At 40.3% G+C, this 27,689-nt stretch overlaps 1 protein-coding gene across 1 annotated transcript in view; it reads left to right on the top strand.

Annotated features, from left to right (window-relative positions):
- THSD7A (thrombospondin type 1 domain containing 7A) overlaps nucleotides 1–27,176 on the top strand; it is a 470,808-nt gene extending 443,632 nt beyond the window's left edge. The window contains 9 exon segments of the mRNA NM_001206743.1: nucleotides 1,077–1,194; nucleotides 1,442–1,587; nucleotides 2,007–2,181; nucleotides 16,065–16,238; nucleotides 20,043–20,138; nucleotides 23,236–23,318; nucleotides 23,671–23,881; nucleotides 26,314–26,401; nucleotides 27,092–27,176. Coding sequence (NP_001193672.1) covers nucleotides 1,077–1,194; nucleotides 1,442–1,587; nucleotides 2,007–2,181; nucleotides 16,065–16,238; nucleotides 20,043–20,138; nucleotides 23,236–23,318; nucleotides 23,671–23,881; nucleotides 26,314–26,401; nucleotides 27,092–27,176 — 1,176 coding nt within the window.
- The last annotated feature ends 513 nt before the right edge of the window (nucleotides 27,177–27,689 follow it).

The raw sequence follows: 27,689 nt of genomic DNA, 5'->3' as shown, positions 1-27,689 counted from the left end.
CAAGTGATTTTCTGAGACTTAAGTGATATGGTAAAAGTTTTCATACCAAATGCTCAGCTTTGTCAAGTATTACTGGTGGAGAATATAATGGGAGTGTCTGCTGAGGGTTCTGGTGCATAGATCACCAATCTGATCCTCTCCCAGTGCATAACTTGGAGCCAGGAGCACTACTTGAATCACAACATAACATTTCAGAAAACTTTTCTTTTGCCATTTTCTGCTATATAGATTAGACACTATAAGCTTATCTTTCATGTAGAAATAAAAAAGGTCTTAAAAATCCCCAAGGATTACCAATTTTAAAAATTGCACTTTCCTAACCTGCTCTTAATTTTTTCCATCTCAGTGCTACTTTGCACCTTAGACTTTTAACATGTGTGCATACACAGTGGATAAAATCTCTTCCTGTACTATAAAGGTAGACTACTTAAGCAGTGCAACTGAATGCAATAAAATACACATTATTATGAGATGAGGCTAATGCCAAAATAACAATTACACCACCGTTGGCTGCTGAGTTTTAAAAGAGAAAATCTCTGTAAAAAATTAATAAATATATATAAAATATTTGTAATAAAAATTCTAAAGGCCCACTCCTCCTTTTGAGAGAAGTAGCTTATTCAAAACTGTTTTATATTATGTTAGTACATTATATTTGGGGGTTTGAGTGGCAAGTGGTCTTTAACTTTTCTCCTTTGCTTTTCAGTTTGACATCCACATATAAAAATAATATCCCCCAAATGCAATTATATGTCTGTATATTGATGATAGTCTTGGTGTTTAGTAGAAAATATTTGTGCTTAGACCTATTTATTCCTCCTTTAGGGAAATTCAACCAATATGGAGATTAAATCTTCCTTTTTTCATTTTTTATTTAAAAAGGTCAATAATATATAAGTATATTACATAAATTTGTTTCTCCATTCATCCTATTCCTTTTGCCCCACCTCTCCTGGAGTGAACCACTTTATATTTTTAATAGTTGGGGTCTTTGTCCTGCAGACATGTTTTTACTTTATTATGCATCTTGCTTATTCTCGGCATCAGTACTAACAGATCTGCCTCTGTCCTTTCAGCTTGGCTTGGAGAAGACTTGGCAGATGAACATGTCCTGCATGGTGGAATGTCCTGTGAACTGTCAGCTTTCTGACTGGTCTCCGTGGTCAGAATGTTCTCAAACGTGTGGCCTCACAGGTTTGTTTGTGCCTTATTTGGCATTTGATTAATGGTCAAGGAGTACAAAATAAAACGTCCCTCTTACTTTAAGTCATATCAGACAATCTTCAGAAAGGTTGAAGCGGGGTATATTTCTTTCCAAAACATCTAAACCTTTCTTGTTCCTCAAACCTCAGGAGAAATGTCTTTGATCCCTTCTCCGAGAAAGATACATGCTTGATAATATGGCATATTACTAACAGTGCATCACGTTGTATCTTTTAAGGAAAAATGATCCGAAGACGAACAGTGACCCAGCCCTTTCAGGGTGATGGAAGACCATGCCCTGCCTTGATGGAACAGTCCAAGCCTTGCCCAGTGAAGCCCTGTTATCAGTGGCGGTATGGCCCATGGTCTGCATGCCAAGTGCAGGTAATCAGTCTCAAGAAGTGGTATGGAAATGTGTATTCTTTATTTGCAGAGACTTGGTTTCAGAAATCTCTCTCAGAGCTTACAGATGGCATGTTTCTTGTTAAAGATTTTAGTACCTTGCCATTTCATAGCTGTTTAATTAGTTTTGATAACAAGCACTTCCTGTCCCGTATTTTAAAACCATTTGGAGACTGATCCATTTTAATGAAAATTTATTTGCCTGTCTTTGGCTAGAAAACAAATAAATTGTTCATTGTATGCTTTATAGCTGGTGCCCTACAGGACTTCTTCCCTAGGGTTTCAGATGCTCCTTAAACTGCTCATAAATCATAATCAGTGGTGCAGAGATGACTGTTGAGCGATAAGCTAACTAATGAATTATTTTCTTTCCTGATTAGTCATTTCTTCCTCCACTTCAGGATGCGCAGTGTGGCGAAGGGACCAGAACAAGGAATATTTCTTGTGTAGTGAGTGATGGGTCAGCTGACGATTTCAGCAAAGTGGTGGATGAAGAATTCTGCACTGACATTGAACCCGCTATAGATGGTAATAAAAAAGCGGTTCTCGAAGAAACCTGCACCCAGCCTTGCCCAGGTAACAACAGCAAAACAGAATTCATACTTTTGGCCATTCCTTACCAGGACCACGGTGAAGGGGTTGCATGTGTAAGCCCAAGGTAAGAGATGTCAACAGTCTTCTCATTCAGTAATACCTGTGCAAACAGCTAGAGGCTGTAGTGTGGATGAAGTGGGCATTGCCTCCTTATTGCCAGCTGGGGGTGAAGTCCAGTTCCACATGAGCCTCTATTGACACTCACCTCCTTGGAGTTTTAACATCTGCAAAGAATGGCAGAACATATATGTATTCAGGATTTCCAGAAAGAGAGAACGGAGAATGAGAGGCAGGCAGTGTTTATACACATAATGCATAGAGAAGGATTTAAGTCATAATGAAAGCTTCTTGTGGGTCCTGGGTACAGTGCACAACAAATTCACACCTAGATACGCTGTAGTGAAAACATAGAATGTAGGAAAATAGAGAATTTATGAAGCATTCAGAAAGAAAAATCAGATTACCCACAACTGGAAGACAATCAGAATTATAACAGATATCGTCTTAGATAGATGGAAGCCAAAAGATAATGAAATATATTCAGAGCATGATACAAAATAATCAACAACCTAAAATTCTACTGCCAGCTAAATTATCATTCGAGAGTAAGAAAAAATAATGCTATGTGAGAAAACTTTCCAAGAAATCAGTGGCTCAATGTTGGACACAGGAGCGAAGCAAGTAAAATGTGCAAGGAAAATGCTATGTATCAAGTGGTGTAGAAATAACTAGCAGCAAGTGATATGTTAATGATGAGGAATTTGGGCTTCAAGTAGAACACCCAAAGGCAGATAGAGTCAAAATAATCGCATTGTCAAACATGACCCTGGGCCTTAAGATCAAGGGGCAGCAATATATTTGTGGGCTAGAAAAGAACAGGAGAAGGCAATGGCAACCCACTCCAGTACTCTTGCCTGGAAAATCCCATGGGCGGAGGAGCCTGGTAGGCTGCCGTCTATGGGGTCACACGGAGTCGGACACGACTGAAGTGACTTAGCAGCAGCAGCAGCATTCCATTGTATGTATGTACGTGTTTTTGTGCATTCCTCTCTTCCTGGACATTTAGCTTCCATGTCTTAGGTGTTGTAAATAGTGATGCAGTGAACTCTGGGGTGGGTGTGTCTTTTCCAGTCATACTTTTCTCTGGATACAGGCCCAAGAGTGGGATTTCCAGACCATACAGTATCTGTGTCTTTAGGGTCTTAAGGAACCTCCATGCTGTTCTCCACACGGTTGTTAGCAATTTAGGTTTTCAGCAGCAGTGTGGGAAGGTTCCCTTTTTTCCAGGCCCTTCCTAGCATTTGCTCTTTGTAGACTTTTTGATGATGGTCATTTTGACAGGTGAGAGGTGATACCTCAGTGTAGATGTGTAGCTTTGATTCGCGCTTTTTTTTTTTTTTTTTTGATATTTATTTGTTTGTTTCTGGGTTTCTTTTTTTGTCTGTGCTAGGTCTTTGTTGCTGTGTGCAGGCTTTCTCTCGTTGCGATGTGCGGGCTTCTCACTGTGGTGGCTTCTCTTGTAGGGGAGCATGGGTTCAAGGCGCACAGGCTTCAGTAGTTGAACATCTCATGAGCTCCAGCTGTGGTGCACAGGTTTAGTTGTTCCCTGGCATGTGGGATCTTCCCAGACCAGGAATCGAACTTGTACAAGGCACACTCTTAACCTCTGAACCACCAGGAAAGTCCTTAATTTGCTTTTCTCTAACAATCGGCTACAGGGAAGACCTTGGTAGGTGCTTTTTTTCTTTTAAAGAGTATGAGTAAAATTTCCCTGTTGAAACTGACTTTTTGAAAGCCTGCCCTGTTTTGAATTGTTATTCGATTATGTACCCCAGGCCATTGTCTTAAAGCAGGAGTCACTTACAGCTGTACAGTCATATTGAGTTTTTAGTGCACCAGCGCCGAAGAATTGATGCTTTTGAACTGTGGTGTTGGAGAAGACTCTTGAGAGTCCCTTGGACTGCAAGGAGATCCAACCAGTCCATTCTGAAGGAGATCAGCCCTGGGATTTCTTTGGAAAGAATGATGCTAAAGCTGAAACTCCAGTACTTTGGCCACCTCATGCAAAGAGTTGACTCATTGGAAAAGACTCTGATGCTGGGAGGGATTGGGGGCAGGAGGAGAAGGGGACGACAGAGGATGAGATGGCTGGATGGCATCACTGACTCGATGGACGTGAGTCTGAGTGAACTCCGGGAGTTGGTGATGGACAGGGAGGCCTGGCGTGCTGTGATTCATGGGGTCGCAAAGAGTCAGACATGACTGAGCGACTGAACTGAACTGAACGGATCTGAGCCCATAGATTTCAATTTGCTGTTACTAGAAATGGCCACAAGGTGGCAGCATTTACTCTTTCCAAACTGGTTATTGGGGCACCAGAGCCTTAGAGAAAGTCCTGTTCCTGGGTTGTAAATGACAGTGGAATGTAACAGAAAAAAAGACTCAAGGGTTGTGTCTTATTTCCTGCCTCTGTTCTTCACCCCTACCTGGACAAATCCCAAACCCTTCAAATCTGCCCTGCCAATGGTGCTGTCATCTTTAAGTTGGGCACCTTAAAAAGGAAGGAAACTGGAGGTAGGAGCCCCACCAACAGGAGCTATGGAGACCTGATAACTTTTCAAAGCTCCTCCAGCCCCAAGGGCCCACCATCCTTTGGGTACAGTCGGTATACCTGTGGAAGACTGGCCCCTAGCATGGGCACTGGGCTTTCATCCAAGGGGACAGACATTACAGGCCCAACAGAGGCTCATTCGCCGGCGCATTGCTGTCACCTCCCTCAGCACCATGGACAGTCCAGCTGGGGGACCCAGGTTGCTCAGGCTCCAGGGTGTAGCAGAGCCAGGGTCACCAAGCCCCACGGGGCATATAGGAGAGAACTCATTTTACTTGTAAAATTAGTACTTATTTTCTGCTGGAGTGTAGTTGTATCCCAGGGTTGAGTTTGCTGTAGGTGGACAGCAACTAGATGCAGATACACATAGATGAGCATCTAGTCTTTTGAGGATGCTTTGCCCTCCTGGGGTATGAGTGGAGAGTAGGGTTTTCTGTGGTGGACCGTACATAGCTCCTTGTTGATGCTCTTTTTTGAGATATTTGAGTGTGTATAAGAAGATCCCCTGGAGAAAGAAATGGCAATCCACTCCAGTATTCTTGCCTGGACAATCCCATGGACAGAGGAGCCTTGCCGGTCTATGGGGCTGCAAGAGTCGGACACGACTTAGCAACTAAACCACCACCACCACGTTAATAGAAGATGAGATGGCTGGAAGGCATCACCAGTGCAGTGGACATGAACTTGGACAAATTTCAGGAGGTGGTGAGGGACAGGGAGGCCAGGCATGCTACAGTCCATGGGGTCACAAAGAGTCAGACACGACTGGGTGGCTGAACAACAATGTTATCTCCAAAGCTTCCCTGGTGGCTCAGTGGTAAAGAATCTGCTAATGCAGGACCCACACGTTCAATCCCTGGGTCAGGAAGATCCCCTGGAGAAGGAAATGACAACCCACTCCAGTATTCTTGCCTGGGAAACCCCATGGACAGAGGAGCCCAATGGGCTACCTGAGGTCTCTAGATGGAGACACCACTTAGTGATTAAATCACCATCACCACAGGTTAATCTCAGCGTCCTGACTTAAGCCTACCCCTGCTCTTCCCCCAACAAAATCCTAGGTGCATTTTCTAAGACTCTGTCTTCTGTAGATGAATTCCTTTGTCTCCATTTTTAGATTCCATCTAAAGGTGATCTGTACGACATTTGTCTTCCTCTGTCAGATGTACTTCACCTAGAATGATCGTCAGTAGGTCCTTAAGCGTTCCTGCAAATGGTATTAGGTTATTCACTGAGATGGCTGAGTAACATTCCCTTGTACATAAATGCATCTTCTTCTGTTCATCTCTGGAAGGACACAGGATTGCCTTCATGTCTTGGCTATTGTAAATAATGCTGCAGGGAACATTGGGGTGCTTTGTTTTTTCCAGTTACCTGGAACATTTTTCCAGTTATACTCAAACCCCAACAAACAGTGGGGTTTGTTTTTTCCAGTTATACTTTTCTCCAGATATACACCCAAGAGTAGATTTCCGGACCATAATGTATCTGTGTCTTTAGGGTTTCAAGGGAACTCCATGCTGTTCTCTACACTGGCTGTTAGCAATTTTTATTTTCAGCAGCAGTGCAGAAGGGTTCTCTTTTCTGCAGCCCCTTTCCAGCACTTACTGTTTGTAGACTTTTTGATGGTAGCCGTTCTGAGGAATAAAAGGTGATACTTCTGTGGAGATATGATTTGCTTTGTGAGAGTGGCCACTGGTAAGGATCTTTGTCGGTGCTTTCTTTAAGAGTGTGAGTAAAATTTACCTGTGGAAATGGGCTTCTTGAATGCCTGCTCTGTTTCAATTTGTTACGTGATTATGTCTTGAAGGCAGAAGACACTTACAGCCCCAGAGGCCTTGTGAATTTAGGCATGAACTTCCTGATGTTCAAGCTGGTTTTAGAAAAGGCAGAGGAACCAGAGATCAAATTGCCAACATCCGCTGGATCATGGAAAAAGCAAGAGAGTTCCAGAAAAACATCTATTTCTGCTTTATTGACTATGCCAAAGCCTTTGACTGTGTGGATCACAATAAACTGGAAAATTCTGAAAGAGATGCGAATACCAGACCACCTGATCTGCCTCTTGAGAAACCTATATGCAGGTCAGGAAGCAACAGTTAGAACTGGACATGGAACAACAGACTGGTTCCAAATAGGAAAAGGAGTTCGTCAAGGCTGTATATTGTCACCCTGTTTATTTAACTTATATGCAGAGTACATCATGAGAAATGCTGGACTGGAAGAAACACAAACTGGAATCAAGATTGCCAGGAGAAATATCAATAACCTCAGATATGCAGGTGACACCACCCTTATGGCAGAAAGTGAAGAGGAACTAAAGGGCCTCTTGATGAAATTGAAAGTGGAGAGTGAAAAAGTTGGCTTAAAGCTCAACATTCAGAAAACAAAGATCATGGCATCTGGTCCCATCACTTCCTGGGAAATAGATGGGGAAACAGTGGAAACAGTGTCAGACTTTATTTTTCAGGGCTCCAAAATCACTGCAGATGGTGACTGCAGCCATGAAATTAAAAGACGCTTACTTCTTGGAAGGAAAGTTATGACCAACCTAGATAGCCTATTCAAAAGCAGAGACATTACTTTGTCAACAAAGGTCCGTCTAGTCAAGGCTAACGTTTTTCCTGTGGTCATGTATGGATGTGAGAGTTGGACTGTGAAGAAGGCTGAGCACTGAAGAATTGATGCTTTTGAACTGTGGTGTTGGAGAAGACTCTTGAGAGTCCCTTGGACTGCAAGGAGATCCAACCAGTCCATTCTGAAGGAGGTCAGCCCTGGGATTTCTTTGGAGGGAGTGATGCTGAAGCTGAAACTCCAGTACTTTGGCCACCTTATGTGAAAAGTTGACTCATTGGAAAAGACTCTGATGCTGGGAGGGATTGGGGGCAGGAGGAGAAGGGGACAACAGAGGATGAAATGGCTGGATGGCATCACTGACTCGATGGACGTGAGTCTGAGTGAACTCCGGGAGTTTGTGATGGACAGGGAGGCCTGGCGTGCTGCGATTCATGGGGTCGCAAAGAGTCAGACATGACTGAGACTGAACTGAACTGAACTGCAGAGTACATCATGAGAAATGCTGGGCTGGAAGAAGCACAAGCTGGAATCAGGATTTCCTGAGGAAATATCAATAACCTCAGACATGCAGATGACACCACCCTTATGGCAGATAGTGAAGAGGAACTAAAGAACCCCTTGATGAAGGTGAAAGTGGAGAGTGAAAAAGTTGGCTTAAAGCTCAACATTCAGAAAACGAAGATCATGGCATCTGGTCCCATCATTTCCTGGCAAATAGATGGGGAAACAGGGGAAACAGTGGCTGACTTTATTTTTCTGGTCTCCAAAATCACCGCAGATGGTGCAGCCATGAAATTAAAAGACACTTACTCCTTGGATGGAACGTTATGACCAACCTAGATAGCATATTCAAAAGCAGAGACATTACTTTGTCAACAAAGGTCCGTCTAGTCAAGGCTATGGTTTTTCCAGTGGTCATGTATGTATGTGAGAGTTGGACTATGAAGAAAGCTGAGCGCTGAAGAATTGATGCTTTTGAACTGTGGTGTTGGAGAAGAGTCTTGAGAGTCCCTTGGACTGCAAGGAGATCCAACCAGTCCATCCTAAAGGAGATCAGTCCTGGATGTTCATTGGAAGGACTGATGCTGAAGGTGAAACTCCAATACTTTGGCCACCTGATGCGAAGAGCTGACTCATTGGAAAAGACTCTGATGCTGGGAGGGATTGAGGGCAGGAGAAGAAGGGGACAACAGAGGATGAGATGGCTAGATGGCATCACCGACTCAGTGGACATGGGTTTCGGTAGACTCTGGGAGTTGGTGATGGACAGGGAGGCCTGGCGTGCTGCAGTTCATGGGGTCACAAAGAGTCGGACAGGACTGAGTGAACTGAACTGAACTGACCACTGTTTTCAAAGTTGTTGTTCCTAGAAATGGCCACAAGGCGGCAGCACCTCTTCTTTCCCCATCTCTGGTTACTGGGGCACCAGAGTCAGAGAAAATTGTGTCCTGGGTTGTAAATGAGAGTGGAATGTGCCAGAACAATGACCCAAGGGCTTGTGTCTCATTACTTCTTGCCCATCACTCTTCACCCGCATCTCTGGACAAATCCCAAATTCTTCAGTTCTGCCCTTCCGAAGGTGCTGTCGTCATCTTCAAGTCAGGTAGCTCTAAAGATGGAATCTGGAGGTAAGAACGCCACCACTGGGAGCCCTAGAGACCAGATGACTTTTCAGAGCTCTTCCAGCCCAAAAGGTCCAACCTCCTTTGGGGGCCCTCAGCTTGGTGTGACTGTGGCGGGCCAGCCCGGGTGAAAGATTGGGCTTTCACACAGAGGGGACAAACACTCCAGGTCCTATGGGGGCCCACTTGTTGGCATATCCGAGGACCGTCCAGCCTTTCACCCATGGCTGCCCAGACTCCAGGGATGTGGCAGCAGCCCGGCTCACAGAGGCCTGAGGGGAATATAGGAGGCAATTCATTTTATTTGTCAAATTAAAATTTTTATTTGAAATATAGTTGATTTCCAACGTTGAGTATGTTGTAGGTGTGCAGCAACTTGATAAGATAGATGAATTTCTCATCTTTGGGGGATGTTTTTCCCCATAAGGTATTCAAGTGTTGAGTAGGGTTCCCTGTGCTGTAATGTAGGCCCTTATTGATGCTCTTAGAGATATTTGAGTGTGTATATGTGTTAATCCCAAAGTCCTGCTTAAACCCTCCCCACCCCACCCCCGATCTTTCCCCTTCAGTCACCCTGAGTGGTATTTCCAAGACTGTGTCTTTGTCTTTTGTGAAGGTGTTCTTTTGCACCAATTTATACATTCCATCTATAACTGATACCCTATGAGCTTTGTCTTCCTGTGTCTGATGTACTTCATCTAGAATGATCATTGGTGTTCCTTCAAATGGCATTAGTTCATTCATTGGGAGAGCTGAGTAACATCCTCTTGTAGGTATGTATATATATACACACACACACACCCCCATTCATCTCTGGAAGTATATTATGGTTGCCTGCATGTCCTGGCTATTGTAAATAGTGCTGCAATGAATGTTGGGGTACATGTGTCTTTTGCAGTCATACTTTGCTCCAAATGTACACCCAAGAGTGGGATTTCCGGACCATATTGTACTTGTGTCTGGGTTTTAAGGAATCTCCATGCTGTTCTCCAGGGAGGCTGGTAGCGCTTTGTTTTCAGCAGCATTGGAGGAGGGTCACCTTTCCTCCAGAGCCTCTCTAGAACTTACTCTTTGTAGCCTTTTTGGTGATGGCCATTCTGATGGGTCAAAGTCGGTGGTGATGCCTCTGTGTAGATTCGGTTGTACGTCTCTTTGTGGGCACTGGTAAGGATCCTTGTAGGTGTTTTTTGTTTTGTTTTTTTTCTTTTAAAGAGTGTGATTAACATTTACCTATTGAAATTTGCTTTTTTAAAGCCAATTCTAAGTGTTAGTTGGTTAGGTACCCTAGGCCATGACTGCAGGGTAGAAGGTGTTTATAGCCCTGCAGGCCTTTGGAGTTCAACGTGCCCCGAGCACTGGTCTTAAAGCTGCTGTTACTGGAAACAGCCCAAGTGTGGCAGCGCTTCTGGTTATTGCTGCCCCAGACTCAGAGAGAAGGCCTGTTTTGAGTTGTGAATGAGTGTGGAATGTGCCAGAACACCCACAGGCTCATGTCTCATTGCTTCTTGCCCATCATTTTTCACCCCCACTACCTGACAGAACCCCAAACCTTCCATTCTTCCCTGCAGAATGCACTGTCATTAAGTTGGATGCCGCTAAGGAAGGAATCTGGAGGTAGGAACCCCACCACCGGGAGCCCTGGAGACCAGATATCTTTTCAAAGTTCCTCCAGCCCAAAGGGTCCACCATCCTCCGGGAACCTTAGGCGTGGTGTGGCTGTGGAGGGCCGGTCTGGGTCCCGAGACTGTGCTTTCATCCAGCCGGGACAAACACTGTCGGTCCGGCAGTGCAATGATTAGTTGCTCAGTCATGGAGAACTCTGCGACCCCACGGTCTGTAGCCCGCCAGGCTCCTCTGTCCATGGGGATTCTCCAGGCAGGGATACTAGAGTGAGTTGTCTTGCCCTCCTCCAGGGGATCTTCCTGACCCAGGGGTTGAACCCAGGTCTTCCTCATTGCAGGTAGATGCTTTACCATCTGAGCCACCAGGGAAGCCCAGGAATACTGGAATGGTAGCCTATCCCTTCTCCAGGACATTGTCCCAACCCAGGAATCCAACAGGGGTCTCCTGCACTGCAGGTGGATTCTTTACCAGCTGAGCCACCAGGGGAGCCCCCCCCCCCACAGGGGCTCAGTTGCTGGCATATCCTTCTCAGACCCAGGCAGCTCAGTCTCCAGGGCTGTGGCAGCAGCCCAGGTCACTGAGCCCTGAGGGGAATATAGGAGGCAATTCATTTATCACATTAATGTTTACTTTCTACTGAAGTATAGTTGCTTTCCAGTGCTGAGTTGGTTGTAGGATACAGCAACTTGAAGAGGTATACAGTGATGAATATCTGGTCTTTGGGGGATGCTTTGCCTCTCTCCTATATGCTGAAGCATTAACTAGGTTTCCCTGAGCTGTACTCTAGTCCCTTGGTGATGCTCTTTTTTAAGATACTTGAGTGTGTATATATTAATCCCAACATCCTGATCAAACCCTGCCTTCACTCTTTCCCCTTCAGTAATCCTGAGTGGCTCTTCCAAGACTGTGAGTCTCTTTGTAAATGAATTTTTGGTATCAGTTTTTTAGATTCCATCTATAAGCAATACTGTATGATATTTGTCTTCCTGTGTCTGACATAACTCACCTAGAATGATCACTGGTAGGTCCTTCTGTGTATATATCCATCACTGACTCGATGGACGTGAGTCTGAGTGAACTCCGGGAGATGGTGATGGACAGGGAGGCCTGGCGTGCTGTGACTCATGGGGTCGCAAAGAGTCGGACATGACTGAGCGATTGAACTGAACTGAACTGAACTGAAATAGCCCAGACCATGTGGTATCTGTGTCTTTAGGTTTTTAAGGAAACTCCATGCTGTTCTCCACAGTGGATGTTAACAGTTTACATTTTCAGCAGCACTGAGGAGAGTTCCTTTTCTCCAGGCCCACTCCAGCACTTACTGTTTTTAGACTTTTTGATGATTGCCTTACTGACAGGTGAGAGGTGATCCCTCAGTATAGATTTGATTTGCATTCCTCTAATGATGGGGCTTCCCTGGTGGCTCAGAGGTTAAAGCGTCTGCCTGCAATGCGGGAGACCCAGGTTTGATCCCTGGGTCGGGAAGATCCCCTAGAGAAGGAAATGGTAACCCCCACTCCAGTATTCTTGTCTGGAAAATCCCATGGATGGAGAAGCCTGGTGGGCTACAGTCCATGGGGTCGCAAAGAGTCGAACACGACTGAGCGACTTCACAGAACAGAACAGAATGATGGACAATGTTGAGGATCTTTGTTAGGTCCTTTTTTCTTTTAAACAGTGAGTAAAGTTACCTGAAATTGGCTTCTTAAAAGCCTGCCCTGTTTGAATTGTTATTCTATTATGTACCCCAGGCCATTTCTTGAAGGAAGGAGTCTTACAGTCCCGCAGACTTTGTGAGTTTTAAGTGCCCCTGTGCACCTGTTTTAAAGTTGCTTTTACTCAAAATGGCCACGAGGAGGCAGCATTTCTTCATTCCCAACTCTGCTTATTGGGGCACCAAAGGAAACAGCAACCCACTCCAGTGTTCTTGCCTGGAGAATCCCAGGGACGGGGGAGCCGTCTCTGGAGTCGCACAGAGTTGGACACGACTGAAGTGACTTAGCAGCAGTAGCAGCAGACTTACAGAAAGTACTGTTCTGGGTTCTCAATGAGAGTGGAATGTGCCAGAACACCCACCCAAGGGTTTGTGTGTCATTACTTCTTGCCCATTTCCCTTCACCAGCCAAACCCCACCTCAGACAAACCCCAGGCTCTCAACTCTGTTCTGCTGAGGTTTCTGTCAGTATTTGAGAAGTGCAAATTAATTCAAGGAGGTATCACCTCCCACCTGTCAGAATGACCATAATGTAAAGTCAACATCAGTAAGTGCTGTAGAGACTGGAGAAATGGGAACCCTCCCACAGTTTGTGGAAATATAATTTGGTACAACCATTTAGGAGTGCATTATGGAAGCTGCTTAAAAAACTAAAAATACAACCACTATATGATCTAGCAGTCCCACTCCTGGGCATAATTCAAAAAAGATTCACGCATGCCTGTGTTCTTGGTGGTGGTGGTTACAATTACCAAGACCTGGATGTAATCCAAGTGTCGATGTAATTGACAGAGGAATGGACAAAGAAGATGTGGTACATACATACAAGGGAATATTACTCAGCCATTAATAAGAATGGAGCTGTGCCATTTGCAGCAACAGCGATGGGCCTGGAGATTCGTATAATAAGTGAAGTAAGTCACAGAAGGACAAATACCGTATGATGGTGCTTACACGTGGAATCTAAAAAAAAGACACAAATGAACTATTTACAAAACAGATCCAGACTCACAAGAGCACAAACTTGGTTACCAGGGGGGAAGGGATTGGGAAGTGGCTTGAGAGTTTGCGACTGACATATACACACTCCTACAGATAATTGACAAGGCTTGCTGCATAGCACAGGGAACTTGGCTTAATGTTCTGTCACAGTTTAAATGGGAAAAGAAGTTGAAAACGAATGGATACTTGTATAGGTACAGGGAATCATTTATGCTGTACACTTGTAGCTAACACATCATTGTTAATCAACTGGACTCCAATATAAAATCTGTTGTAAACAACTTGAAGAAAAACTTCAAGATCTCATAGTAACATAGAACAGGGCAATTCACCATTTTAATTAAAGCAAATTAGAAATCCAGTGGGAGGCTCCTGTTGTAAATTACAATCTATTCATTTCCACTCCTCTCTTGCTAATTTTTTCCAATGATGGGTTTAAAAGCTAGCAACATATGAGCTAATAAGCTTAAAGAGTAGAATATTGAGGTAGCAAATGCATTTCAAACAGTTGTAATTATCTTTGGCAGACAGAGTGTAGTTTTATTATTACAGTGGTTTATATGACAAAATATAAAAATATATTTTATGCAAGTCAGTGCCTCACACTCATTTACGGTTATTAAATCTTGGAAGCTTGACATAGATTATTTTGGAGTGCTAATTGTATAATTTACAGACTAACATTAAAAGATTGAATTTTGTGTCAAAATACACTATGTCAAGTGGTATGAGAAGAGAGCTAAAGCCTAGCAGTAAAAAGGTGTATTTTACTTCCATGGAGTTTGTGGTCTCTGAGATGAAGTTATACTACACTCATATTGACAGGAGCTCCTCTATTTCATCTTTAATAGTTTCTCCTGTATAATTAAAAACTGAGTGACCCAAAAGGAGCATTTCCTAAGGGATACAAATATTTCTAAAACTTTCTTTGACCGCTTAAAAATTATTACTAGTTTCTCCCTAGCAATTCCAAAATTTACTAGAATTTCCTTCATTAGAGGATGACATTACACAGAGTAATAATAACACACTATAATCAAGGCCCACAAAATTCAGTCCACTTCAGTATTATACATGGATCTGTCTGTCAATAATTCACATCTTTCCAGAACTTCTTAATCCTGCCACAAGTTTTTTTTCATTAATCAGATCTGCAGGCAACTTTGTGCTAACGTTAGACATCTTCAGCATAATATAAGACAATATAAATTAGGTAATATGGCTGAAATAAAGTGATAAGAACTTCTTATGGATCTGTATTTATCAAAATGTACTGTACCCTCTGATGATCTGAACAGTATCATCAAGCAGTGTCCTAAAGAATGAATTAGTGTATGGGAAAGGTGTATTGCATTAAGTCTTCCCTGTTCTGAAAATGGTTGAAGATGAACACATACTATGACCCAACAATTCTACAGAACTATAACTAATTTCTAGTTATAAACCCAAAAGAGATACCTATGTAAGTTCACCAAAAGACCCACTAAAATGTTCACAACAGCAGTATTCATAATGAGAAAAATTTACAACTCTATACACGCCCATCAGTAGTATAATGGATATGTAAATGGTGGTATGTTTATATAATAAAGCACAGCAGTAACAATGAGCAAATTGTGGTGGATCTCACAAACATTAATGAGGGAAAGAAACCAAACTTTAGAAAGCGCATGTGGTTCTGCTCCATGCATAACCTGGGGAGGGTTACTGAGATTCTGAGAATGCTTGGTCGCTTGATTTAAAGGTTGCTTACATGGGTATTTAATCAGATTGTGAAAATTCAGCTGTCTGTGCACTTGTGTCATCATTTTGCATCTATATTATTCTTCAGTATATAATTGAAGAGAGTAGCGGAAGTCGACTGAAGATACAGGTCAGAGGAAATTGTGTGTGTTACTGCCACATCAGAGCAGATTGGTTGGCTGTCTTACCACCACAGCTTTGAGAAGAAATAGGAACCAAGCCTTGGACTTCAAGTTCCTCAAAATTTTGAATACCTAGATAACAAGACCTCTGTCTATTTATATTTTCTTTTAATAGTACCAAGTGCTTAGCAAACCTCTTTATGATGATAATGACAAGAGTTGCGGTGGTTGGTGTTAATTCAGTATCGTTGTCATTTAAGATAAGGGGAATCATGACAGACAAGCTGCTTTAAACATAGTTTACATTTGATATCATTAAGCAACACATAGCCTATACTCAGTAACATCCACTCAGAAAATGACACTTTTAGCACAAATGTATAAATAGACTCTTGAGAGTCCCTTGGACTACAAGGAGATCAACCAGTCCTTCCTAAGGAGATCAGTCCTGGGTGTTCATTGGAAGGACTGATGTTGAGGCTGAAACTCCAATCCTTTGGCCACCTGATGCAAAGAGCTGACTCATTTGGAAAGACCCTGATGCTGGGAAACATTGAGGGCAGGAGGAGAATGGGATGACAGAGGATGAGATAGTTGGATGGCATCACTGACTCAATGGACATGGGTTTGGGTGGACTCCGGGAGTTGGTGAAGGACAGGGAGGCCTGGCGTGCTGCAGTTCATGGGGTCACAAAGAGTCGGACACGAACTGAACTGAATATACGTCTTACCAATATCATGTATGACTGGCATACCTAAAAACAATGCTTAATTGGCTTAAACATAAAATGATGATCTGGCTGGCTATTCTTTACGGGCAAGGGTATAAACTACCACCCTGTGTTTTGCAGGTGACTGTTATTTGAAGGACTGGTCTTCCTGGAGCCTGTGTCAGCTGACCTGTGTGAATGGCGAGGACCTCGGCTTTGGTGGAATACAGGTCCGTTCCAGAGCAGTGATTATACAAGAACTAGAGAACCAACATCTGTGCCCCGAGCAGAAGCTGGAAACAAAACCATGTGATGGTGAGTGCGACCATTCATAACACCTATTTATTTTAGTGTTGTGTTGATAAGCAAAGGAAAAAGTGTAAATTTTTCTCTTAGATAAGGAAATTTGCTAAGATCTCACTTTTAAAAAGTTGAGAATTAGGTTAAGGGTATGATTCTGAATTCTAAAGATTTAGAGAAAAAGAGTCTTGCCACCCTTCATAAGTTAGGTATGAAATACTTAAGAGTATCTCTAAGTTTTATGAGTTAAAGCAAGCTAAGATCATTTGGAGCATGTTATTTGTACATACCTATAACAATCCTGATCCAATGTGAATCTAAAAATATCCTCAATTTATTTAAATCAAAAGAAAAATTACAAAGAAATAGCAAAATGAGACATTTTACTATAGTCTCAGAAATTGATAAAGTATTGGTAAGGACTGGTCTGAATTTTATAAACAGAATATATAAAAATATATGTTTCTATGTCATGTGTATATATATATACACACAGAGCCATGCACCCAATATAAGCAATACATTTACAAAAACCTCAGAGCATTATTGTCGTCTAGCAGAGAATGTCTTGCTCAACAAAACACCTTCTCATTCTTGCTTATGTTCTGAAATAATTAAGGAGCATGACATATATTAGCAAAGAAGGGCCAAAATAACATCTGTATTACTGAAAAGTTGAGGAAAGCTTAGAATGTTGGAGAACAGTGCTTACAGAAAAAGCCACCTGACTAGATGACTTAACCCAGGAATTATTGAATTATCCACCTTAGATTACATTTTCTCAAATTTACCATCTATATTCTGGGGACAGGGTAAGTAAAGAAGGAGAGATAGGACAGCAGTTACAATAAGTGAGTTAATGCCCAAGAAAAGAAAGAGGGTTGTTTACCCCATCATGACAGTTAGGAATCAGCAACAACAATTGCAAAGAACTTCTCTCATGCACCCACAGAACTAAAAGCTGAAAGCTGCATTTCTAGAGCATTACACATCAAATGTATGCAGGGTGCAGCAGCAAAGTATTTAGAAGGGGATTTAAAGCATTACGTGCTTATACAGGAGAGAGAAAAGTGTAATATAAACTCGACTTTCAACTCAATTTAAATAAAAAAAAAAGAAAAGTAAAGGGAGATAACATACAAGTAATACAGATAAATACAAATTCAGTGAGATAGAAAATAACCAAGATAATCAATAAAACCAATAGCTTGTTTTTTGATCAAAGTAGACCACCTCATGGAAAACTCAATGAAACAAAAAAGAGGACACAGTTATAATACTGATAGTGTTTAAAAACTATAATTTCTGTGAATATATTTTGCTAATAAATGTAAAAACTTGACAGCTATTTAGAATGTTATTTATCAAGAGTAATGGAGAAGCAAACCATAGATTCTGTAACTATTAAAACCCAAGTGTGTCAGATAGGCTCACACATGCACACACACTAAAACCTAGATGGCTTTAATTATGAGTCTTACTAAAATTTAAACAGACAACTCCCATTTATGTGAAATCTTAAGAAATAAAGTTGGGTAGAAAAAAAAATGAGAAAAATCTCCCCAGTACAACACCAAGATCACAAACAAAAATGGTAAACAATAAAAATACTTTTAAATCAAAATTTAAATCTTCTACATATTGAAACAGGAGGAGGGCATGGCAACCCACTCCAGGAGCCTTGCCTGGAGAATCCCATGGACAGAGGCGCCTGGCGGGCTGCAGTCCACGGGGTCAGAGAATGCGATGCGACTGAGCATGTGCACACAGTAAAGCAGCTCATAAACCAGACAAGCCACAGACACAGAAGAGATATCTGAAGTCAGTTTGAAGGAATTCATGTCTAGAACAACTATCCTAAAGCTTTTCATCATTCGAAGACAATTTCACAGTTGTAAAATTGTGGAGGACCCCAAATGGCTTTTCTTTGATGTATACATATCAAACTTTTGCACACTGAAAAATGACAACTGTTAAGTTTTTTAATATTTGGTAACTTATTTAAAACAATCACAAATCAATTGTATGTTATCATAACATATTTCCCGAAAAATAACTATTTTCCAAAGCAAAAAGAAAATAACTTTTATGACAGGCATGGTCTTCTTTTACACTTTTCCACGTCTCTGTAACATCTGGCTTAACTCAAGACAGCTGGATTCTCTTATCTGCCTCTGCATTCAGTCTATGGCCATCTTAGTTTAGTTTCTGTATGTGAGGGAAGTTCAGGCTTACTTACCCAGCTGTGCAGTTAGAGGGGGAAATCCTCACACACATACTCTGCTGCTGCTGCTGCTAAGTCGCTTCAGTCGTGTCCAACTCTGTGTGACCCCATAGACGGCAGCCCACCAGGCTCCCCTGTCCCTGGGATTCTCCAAGCAAAAACACTGGTGTGGGTTGCCATTTCCTTCTCCAATGCATGAAAGTGAAAGTGAAGTCGCTCAGTCGTGTCCAACTCTTAGCGACCCCATGGTCTGCAGCCTACCAGGCTCCCCCGTCCATAGGATTTTCCAGGCAAGAGTACTGGAGTGGGGTGCCATTGCCTTCTCTGACACATACTCTGAGGGAATGCCAAAGGCATCCCTGGTCCCCGGACCATCATCTGAGAACTGTTATTCTAGAATAAAAAATTCCCACAGCTCAGAAAAGGCATAGATTTCAGTAAGGGTTGGGGAGAACCAAAAGATATACATAAGCAGTTCACAAGAGGAAATCTGAATGCTGCAAAACGTTTTTCTTACTGTTTGATAATAGCTGCAAGTTAAAATGACAAGATAGCTTTCCATACCCTCAACACTGACAAGAAATTTAAATCTGGAACTTACAAATGTTTTTGAGGGTTTAGAGTAATAGTAACTCTTATTCACTACTGGCGGGTATGTAAACTGTCACCATTTAAAGAAAAACAATGAGCTGTGTTTAGTAAAGTTTCAGCTATCCCTACAGTAAAGCCCAGAAATTTCCCTTCTAAATATTTACCTTAAAGAAACACTAGGAGGCTTGCACAAGGCTGGCCACTGAGGCACTGATGTAATAGTATAAATTGAACACGACGTAAAAGCCCATCCATAGAGGAAATAAATTGTAGTTAGTATCATGGAATTCTATGCAGCAGTTAAAATTAATTGACTGTGTCTGTATTAAAAAATCACATAGAAATAGTTCGTCTATAACATTGGCTATTAAGTTTCAAAAAGATATATGTATCATGTGTCAATATAATGCTTTTTAACTTTTAAAACTGCCTACAAACAATACTGTAAGTCATTTATGGATTACATATATTTATATTATAGTCATATTCAAAGAATAAAAAGCCTGTCACAGAAATGCTTGTATCTACTTCAAAATAGTGCATATTGCAGGACAGACACAGAGGGAGATCAGGAAGGACTATAACAGGCCATCAAGTTTGTTAGTATTTTTTACTCATCAACAAACAAAACTAAAGCAAATATGACTAAACAGTAATATTTATTAAAATTGAATGATAGGTCGTTGAATATATTTTTTCAGTTATTTGTCCTTATTTGTATGTCTGATATAATGCTTTAAATAAAACATAAATTTAAATTGAAAATCTGGGTTCACATCAAACAGTATGGTAGCCGACTTGTAAATTAGTTGGCATTTAGGCACGCATCTCGAATTTTGTAACATCTATATGGCAACTTCAGGATGGTAACTTCACATTTGAATCATTCAGGATGGACTTCTTATTTGTTTCTAATTGTTTATAAATATTTCACTAATACCTGTCTCCATGATGTCCCCCTGGCCTGCAGAATTCCTCTGTTAATGTGTATTGTGTCCCTGCAGATGGACAGTGTTACGAGTATAAATGGATGGCCAGTGCTTGGAAGGGCTCTTCCCGAACAGTCTGGTGTCAAAGATCAGATGGTGTAAATGTAACAGGTAAACCTTCCATTCCTCTTTGTTCTTTGAAAGTCTTCCTATAACACACATGTAATCGGTTCAAGAAAATAAGAAAACAGAGATATTCTTTCAGTATTCCACATGTGGTTGAGTTCACAACACCTGAGCTGTGTACCTGATGACCAGTGATAAATTATTTTACTTTTAAATGTTTCAATTAAATTCCCCCTCACCAAGCCATTTTAGATATTACTGTCTAATTCTAGTAAATTACTATTATAAGTTAATCTCAGATTGTTTTCTTAAAAGTTTTATATATTAGTAACTTACTACATGCTAAAAAGTCAGTGTTTTGTTGACTATATCTGTTTCTGTGCCTTAGAGGCAATATATGCAGCCCAAAAATATTGCCAAGATAATATGATTATACAAATCCAAACATTTTGCTTAAATTCAGAAATCTATAAGCTCTAGTTTTTTTTAATTAACTAAGATACAAGACCTATTGGTAAAACTCAAGCTCAGAGCATCTGAGTAGTCACAGTACCTACTCTGTCCCCACTCAAACCTTATTATACATTGAAAGGAGACATCCAAATGAAGAGCTTTTTTTTTAATTCCCTTTGACCCAAACAGACCCCTTAGAATTAATCTGCTGCTGCTAAGTCACTTCAGTTATGTCCGACTCTGTGCGACCCCATAGACGGCAGCCCACCAAGCTCCGCTGTCCCTGGGATTCTCCAGGCAAGAACACAGGAGTGGGTTGCCATTTCCTTCTCCCAAGACATTTACTAAAAGTTTCCTTATCTGAGTCCAGTAAATGCAAGGGATCCCAAAGACCCTTGAAGAGGGAAGAAAATTGGCTCCCGAGATAGAGTGAGCCACCCTGCAAAAATTTCCTATCAACGAACTAAGGTCAGAAGAAGAACCTCAGCATCAAGCCTATGGACCCAGAAGATGGGTGCCCAGTGTCTCAAACACTGACCTGCTGCCATTGTTTTGACCCTCTGGCAGAGAAAAAGGTAGTGTGCATTTTGGTGCCTCTGAGTAATATCCATTTGTAAATTTAATTGTAACATCTACAGTAAGATGACAGGATCAGGGATCAATATGCTTTTTGGAAAGCATAAATTTTTATATTGAATTTTAAGTTACTTGGATTTACTGAAACCTAATTATGCATTTCCAGCCTATGAAAGCTAGAGCAGGATGTCAAATTGTGTTCTTGTGAAGATAAGATTTTATACATGAGCAATCTGGGTTAAGAAACACTTGATAATAGCAACTCTCAATGGACACATCTATAATAAAGACAAGATACCTACCAGGAAACCCTTTACTCTCTGACAGTGTCATTTTCTGGGGAAAAAAAATCCAAGCAAGGCACTCTCAGAGGCAACAGGGGGAGACAGAGCTTTGGGGAGAGGAGCACAGGCTTTCTGAACCTGAAGACATGAGAGAGGTGGTCCTTCCCAGGTGGCAGTACTGGTAAAGAACCTGCCTGCCAATGCAAGAGATGTAAGGGATGCAGGTTCAATCCCTGGGTCAGGAAGATTGCTTGGAGGAAGGCATGGCAACCCACTCCAGTATTCTTGCCTGGAGAATCCCCATGGACAGAGGAGTCTGGCTGGCTACAGTCCACGGGGTCACAGAGAGTCAGACACAACTGAAGTGAATTAGCATGCATGGACACCACTCAACTCAGGTTTTGAAAATGAATGTCTACCTTCTTTAAACTAATCAGGAGTTTTATAGCTTTCCCAGTGAATCCTGTTAGTTTTCAGTGTTTTCTTTTTTTTCCCCCCCAAATATGGATGCAAATAATCGTTGTCTGACTTTTATTCTACACATTACAAGTTCTTTTCACACTGAAATTGGAGCTATTCCCCAATATAAGGTAAGTCAAATTTTAAAAGACTTACCTGTAGAAATCATATTTTCAATTTCTTTTCCATAGAGTATCCCATGTATTTATCCCCATCTAAAGCTGTTTTATAGCAAAAAAAAAAAAAAAAAAATTGTGTAAATGATTTGTGATAAAACACTATATGCATTCTTCTCCCATCTTTTAGTAGAGGTGAGACTGTTTATGGGAAATAGTCAAGCATGTAAAGTATATTACCTACCTTGATCGATTGTTCTAATTTTATGAATAGTTGTCCTTACAGGAAACTCACAATGGTTTCCTTTGTCTTCATGTGTTTAATGCTGATAACTTCAGTACAGCCATGTCACTCCAGCTGCCTTGCAATGACTAACTGCTTTTACATAACAATTTTTCTGTGAATATTTTGTTTATAATGTTAAGTGATAAGGCAAAGAATTAACACCTTTAATTAGATTCCAGAGGATCATCAGTTCCATAAATAAAGGAAAATTTTTGTTTTGCTAAAATTCTGTGAAATTGATCAAGTGTGGTTTGAAGCTATGAGTTCTTTACATGCTACCAGTTCTGTTTCTTAATGACATCTAGTCTCATCTTGAAAACTTCATTGTAACAACTGTGGCGTACCTGGTATTAAACTCGAGAAGGAGGAGGAAATAAGAGGAGTCACTGGAGAACTGCAGTGTCAAGTTAAAACAATAGTGCAGACATACCACTTAGAAGCTGCATTTGTTTTCTTATATACCAAAAAAAAAAAAAAAAAAAATCCTGAATTAGTGACTTTCTCCAAAAGAAATACGTATTATAAAAAAATCCATTCACAAGGTTGTCACATAAATCAAAAAGGTATCTTAAGTTGAAGACTGTTCATTTGAAAAACAAGGAAAGAATTTTAACTTTAAAAGAGAATTAAATCTGCTTTTTAATGTTGGACTTGGTCTCAGAAACTATGACATTAGCTTGCAGACAATTAGTGTTTTCAAAGTATCGGCTATAAAATCATCTAATCAATAGGTACTTACTGAGCACCTGCTGGGGTGGCAAGTACTGTGTCCTCTGAATGAGAAGGATCTCAAGTTCCTAAATAAAAGTGGTCAAGGTTAACCAGGTATTCCAGTCAGCTGCCCTCAGAAGTCTGTGGGACTCCCAAGGCAGTTTAGGATTCAAAGACCCCTCTACAGCAATGGTTATTTTTTTTTTTTATCACTGCAAGAGATGCTATTTGTCAAAATATGATTTTCTGTTCTGCAGGGGGCTGCTTAGTGGTGCGCCAGCCTGATGCTGACAGGTCTTGTAACCCACCGTGTAGTCAACCCCACTCATACTGTAGCGAGGTATGTGTGAATTCATTAGAGTAGACAAGCCAGCTTCATCGTTTGTCATCACACTGCTTCTGGTACAATCCATCCCCCCCACCCCCCGAAAAATGTCTTGAGGCATAAAATTTCTATTTTGGGACTACTTCTTTTTACCAGTATAAATAATTCTGAATGCACTTCCTTCTACCATTAGAATAAATTTGTATAAGGTACCAAAAAAGTGTGTTATTTTTTACATAGTGGTGACAGAAATTACGTGGAGTAAATTCCCAGAACAGTACTTCTCTAAAGCCTGCCATTCAGGTCAGCTGTGGTATACTTACAAAGATCACCTTGCATGTACAGTGTAAGTCTTGTTCTCCTGCAGACAAGGACATGCAGTTGTGAAGAAGGGTACACTGAAGTCATGTCTTCCAATGGTACACTTGAGCAGTGCACACTTATCCCCGTGATGCTGATACCCACTGTGGAGGACAAAAGAGGAGACGTGAAAACCAGTCGGGCAGTGCACCCAACCCAGCCCTCCAGTAACCCAGTGGGACGGGGAAGGACCTGGTTTCTGCAGCCGTTTGGGCCAGGTGAAGTTACCAGACAGTGCTGATGCGGCATTCCTTGGCTGTATATTTAACCAATAATGAGCAAGCATTTTCTTAAGAGAGAATTATTTCATCTGTAGTCATTTCTTTTGATACTGTCTTATATTCGTATAATTTTTACAGTTATTATGAAAAAGACAATCATACTCAAAATTCAGAGATATGAATCTGCTCTCTTCTGAGAAAAATTCTAGGATTGATAAATTTCAGTCATAAATTTAGAATTATTTTCACATTGATTAAAGCAATCTAACAGTGAAAATATTAGGGGGAAAGTGTGTTGTCATGCAGAACTAGAACAAATCAAAACTATGAAAAGACATTCAAGAATTTTCCATCTGACCACAGAGTGTTAAATATTTGAACCCTATATGGGAAGGTCAGTAATGCAGGGGATGCTTGGCAGCCAGACCAATTTCTGTCAGTGCTTGGAGCTGGCACACTCAAATACTCAGAATCTGTACTAGGACCAGATACATGGGGACAGGCGTGGAGCCGTCCTGTCTCGATGGGACAGTCTAAACTTGGAGACTGACCAGACCCATATCATTAAACAGACAGCTCATAATGTATCCAGTAATGGACGTGAAGCCTGGAGGCTGATCACATTCTAGCCTTACTCTGCGCATTCGGTCTCCTCAGTTGATTCAGCCATAAACTCACCCCTGGGACTAAGCTGGTGCTTGAAAATGTGCTGCGAGAGCTATATGTAACAGCTCATGCCACTTCTCCTCACACCCTAGAGGGATTACCACTTCATGACCAAAGGAAATTGCCAGGCAAAGCAAAGCATAAACTTCTTCCTAACGCCAGTAGAAACTTGAGAAAGGAAGGAAAGAATTTGCATAGCTAGCACAGCTGTATTTTTAATGCATGGAGTCAAAACACTCTACCTTACTGGTGAATCACTACTGGGATTTTTTAAAAGTATTTTCACCGCTTGGGTGATTAATATATAACCACATCATCCCTGACTTTATTAGATTTTGATCTGAAGATAAAATTTATTTTGTAAAGCTGACCTGTCTGTGTAAGCATGGGGAGCTCTTCTTCTCAGTATCCAAGATGGCGGACCAACAAATGGCCATTTGCAGTCTTGACCTTGACCAAGAATCCAAGCAGATCTCATATCAAAACTGCTTTTTAAATATAACATATTATTATTGTCATTTTTCACTTTATAGTTTTCCTAAAATGAACATTTTAATATATTAAAAAGGTATACATTATAAAAACATACAATTAGAGCATGCTCTTGTTTTCTGAAAAACCCAAAAATATTTGTTGAACTTCTCTCAGAACGGATAAACCCAACAGTAGAACAGTTCTTTTGATTTTGAACTCACTCAGTTTTTAAAAATATTTAGAATTGAAAAAAGGAATATCTAGAATATTAACTTGATTTATTTCCAGCATATGAATGAACTCCTAAGTTGATCCAGCTCTAGGCAAAAATAATCATCATCATAGTACTGATTTTGACATCTTTCAAATGTTGGATAAACCAGTCTCTGTGGGGTCAGTTTGCCCAATCTATAATTTCAATATTAAAATTAATGTTTAAAAAAATAAATATAAATAAAATTAATGTTTAGCTGGTTGGGTATAACAGAAAATAAATGGTGTGAGGAACAAGTTAGACAAAATTATTAATACTATCATCCATTTGAAGTTTCTTCAGAATATAAAACAGAAGTTCAAAGAGAATGAGACCAGAAAACCAAATTTTAAATGTTCCTGTCATAAAACTAGAAAAAAAGTTCCTGTCTTATCTGATTCCATAAATGGAAAAGACAGAAAAAAAGTTCTTTTGAGATTCTTTCATGTGTTAATCAAACTTGGTTATTTTTACAAATGATATTGTCAAATTAATTTTAAAGCACACTCTAAAGTATAAACTAGATAAAGGATTATTAATTCCAAAAATGTTAAATATATTTACTTTCATCTGAAAAAAATATTTAAATGACAAAATTTACGTTGAGATACCTGTCAGCATCAAAAAAGTAGGAATTTTCTTGAAATTGCATTGTTTTCTTCTTTTCTCACAATTGCCATTCTGAAGATAGAATGAAAATCAGAAGAAAACATTTATATAGCATAACACATGAGTTTAAAGTAAAATCCATATAGGAAGTAGCAGAAATTTAGACATATTAACTTGAAATCTGAACTTGAATTGCAACATTATTTATCATTTTTCAATTCAGTTTTCATTGAGAATTTATCTTTAATGAAAGAGCATCTAACACATAATATCAGCTTTGCATTAATCATTAACTCTGCCTAAGCAATAATTCATTTTGAGTTTTCAAAGAACTTGGTCATATGTGACTGGTCATTGGTCATAGTTAAAGACTGTAATATATACAGCAGACTAATGTAAGTTAATGACCAATGTCTGTTCTTCTCAGATGGGAGACTGAAGACCTGGGTTTATGGTGTAGCAGCTGGGGCATTCGTGTTACTCATCTTCATTGTCTCCATGATCTATCTAGCTTGGTGAGTGTTTAAATATTTAAAAATCTAAGGAGATCTATTTCAGAGGAAATACTTTCAATTGGCCATAACCAGGAACAGCGATCTAATGTCCCACATAAGCATTCAACATTTATTTAGGGTTCATCTGAGTTTCTGAATAAGCATAGATGGATAATCTAACAGCAACTGAATCCGAACCATTTAATTTCTGAATATGAGCCAGAACTGCCCCAAGTCATCTTCTCAAGTTGTTCCCCCTGGTTATGCAAGCACCATATATTACTTTGTATACTTATGGTGAACTGTACTTTTTTTATTAAGTTACTACTGAGGAAGAGATTATGATAATACCTAATTCAACTGTCTTTTAAAACATATTATAAGTTGTGTTATTTATAAAAGTTTGTGGACAAATATAAATGACTATACTATAACATTATTCCATTATTAGTACCAGAGAAATTATATCTAGAAAATTTATCTTTTACAGAATAATAATATACTTGAAGGGTTCTGGTTTATGTTTATTCAGAGGAATAAAACTGAGGAATTCAAAAACCAGAAAATCAAATTTTGGGGTTGAATTTAGAAAGTGTAGGCAATTAAGCAATTTTTAGGTTTATCACTGTTTCAGTTTTTTTCATTTAAAGCAATAAAAATTACAATTGAAGATTTTCTTTCTCACAGTTTTATTGATTTTTTTTTTAACAGCAAGAAGCCAAAGAAACCCCAAAGAAGGCAAAACAACCGGCTGAAACCTTTGACCTTAGCCTATGATGGAGATGCTGACATGTAAGTCGTAACTTACTCTGCAGCTTCCAATTTCAGCTTTCTGCCTTTGCTGTGGATATCCAGAGGCCACAAAGCTATTCAAACTGTGTGGATTAAACTACAGTGTTACTTCTTAAAAGATCATCATTAAGGAAGGAGTGAAAATCACAGTGCCATTGGATATACCAAGTCAGGACTACTTACATCGAAACCATCAGCCCTGAGAATTCTAGGAGATTTAGTTGATACATGATGCATTCTGAGTCTTATGTGATCTTTTCTGAAATCTACCAACTGATAATTCACTTTCATCTCTAAAAACACGATGGTGGGACTGACCAATTTAGGATGCCTGATGCAAGCCTCTGTCTGCAGTGTTAACCCCTAGTAACATTTTCGCATGAAGAGTTTAATACCAAAATCTCTACACTACTATATTCAAACATAACAACATGCCTACTCAATTGAATGATACACATTATTATGTCAGATTATATACTTGTTAATAAGCAATTTTAATGGTGGCTAAAACTAAGCT

The sequence above is a fragment of the Bos taurus genome, chromosome 4, assembly GCF_002263795.3.
Source record: "Bos taurus isolate L1 Dominette 01449 registration number 42190680 breed Hereford chromosome 4, ARS-UCD2.0, whole genome shotgun sequence".
NCBI classification, from domain to species: Eukaryota; Metazoa; Chordata; class Mammalia; order Artiodactyla; family Bovidae; genus Bos; species Bos taurus.
This window is presented reverse-complemented; position numbering and strand designations above follow the sequence as displayed.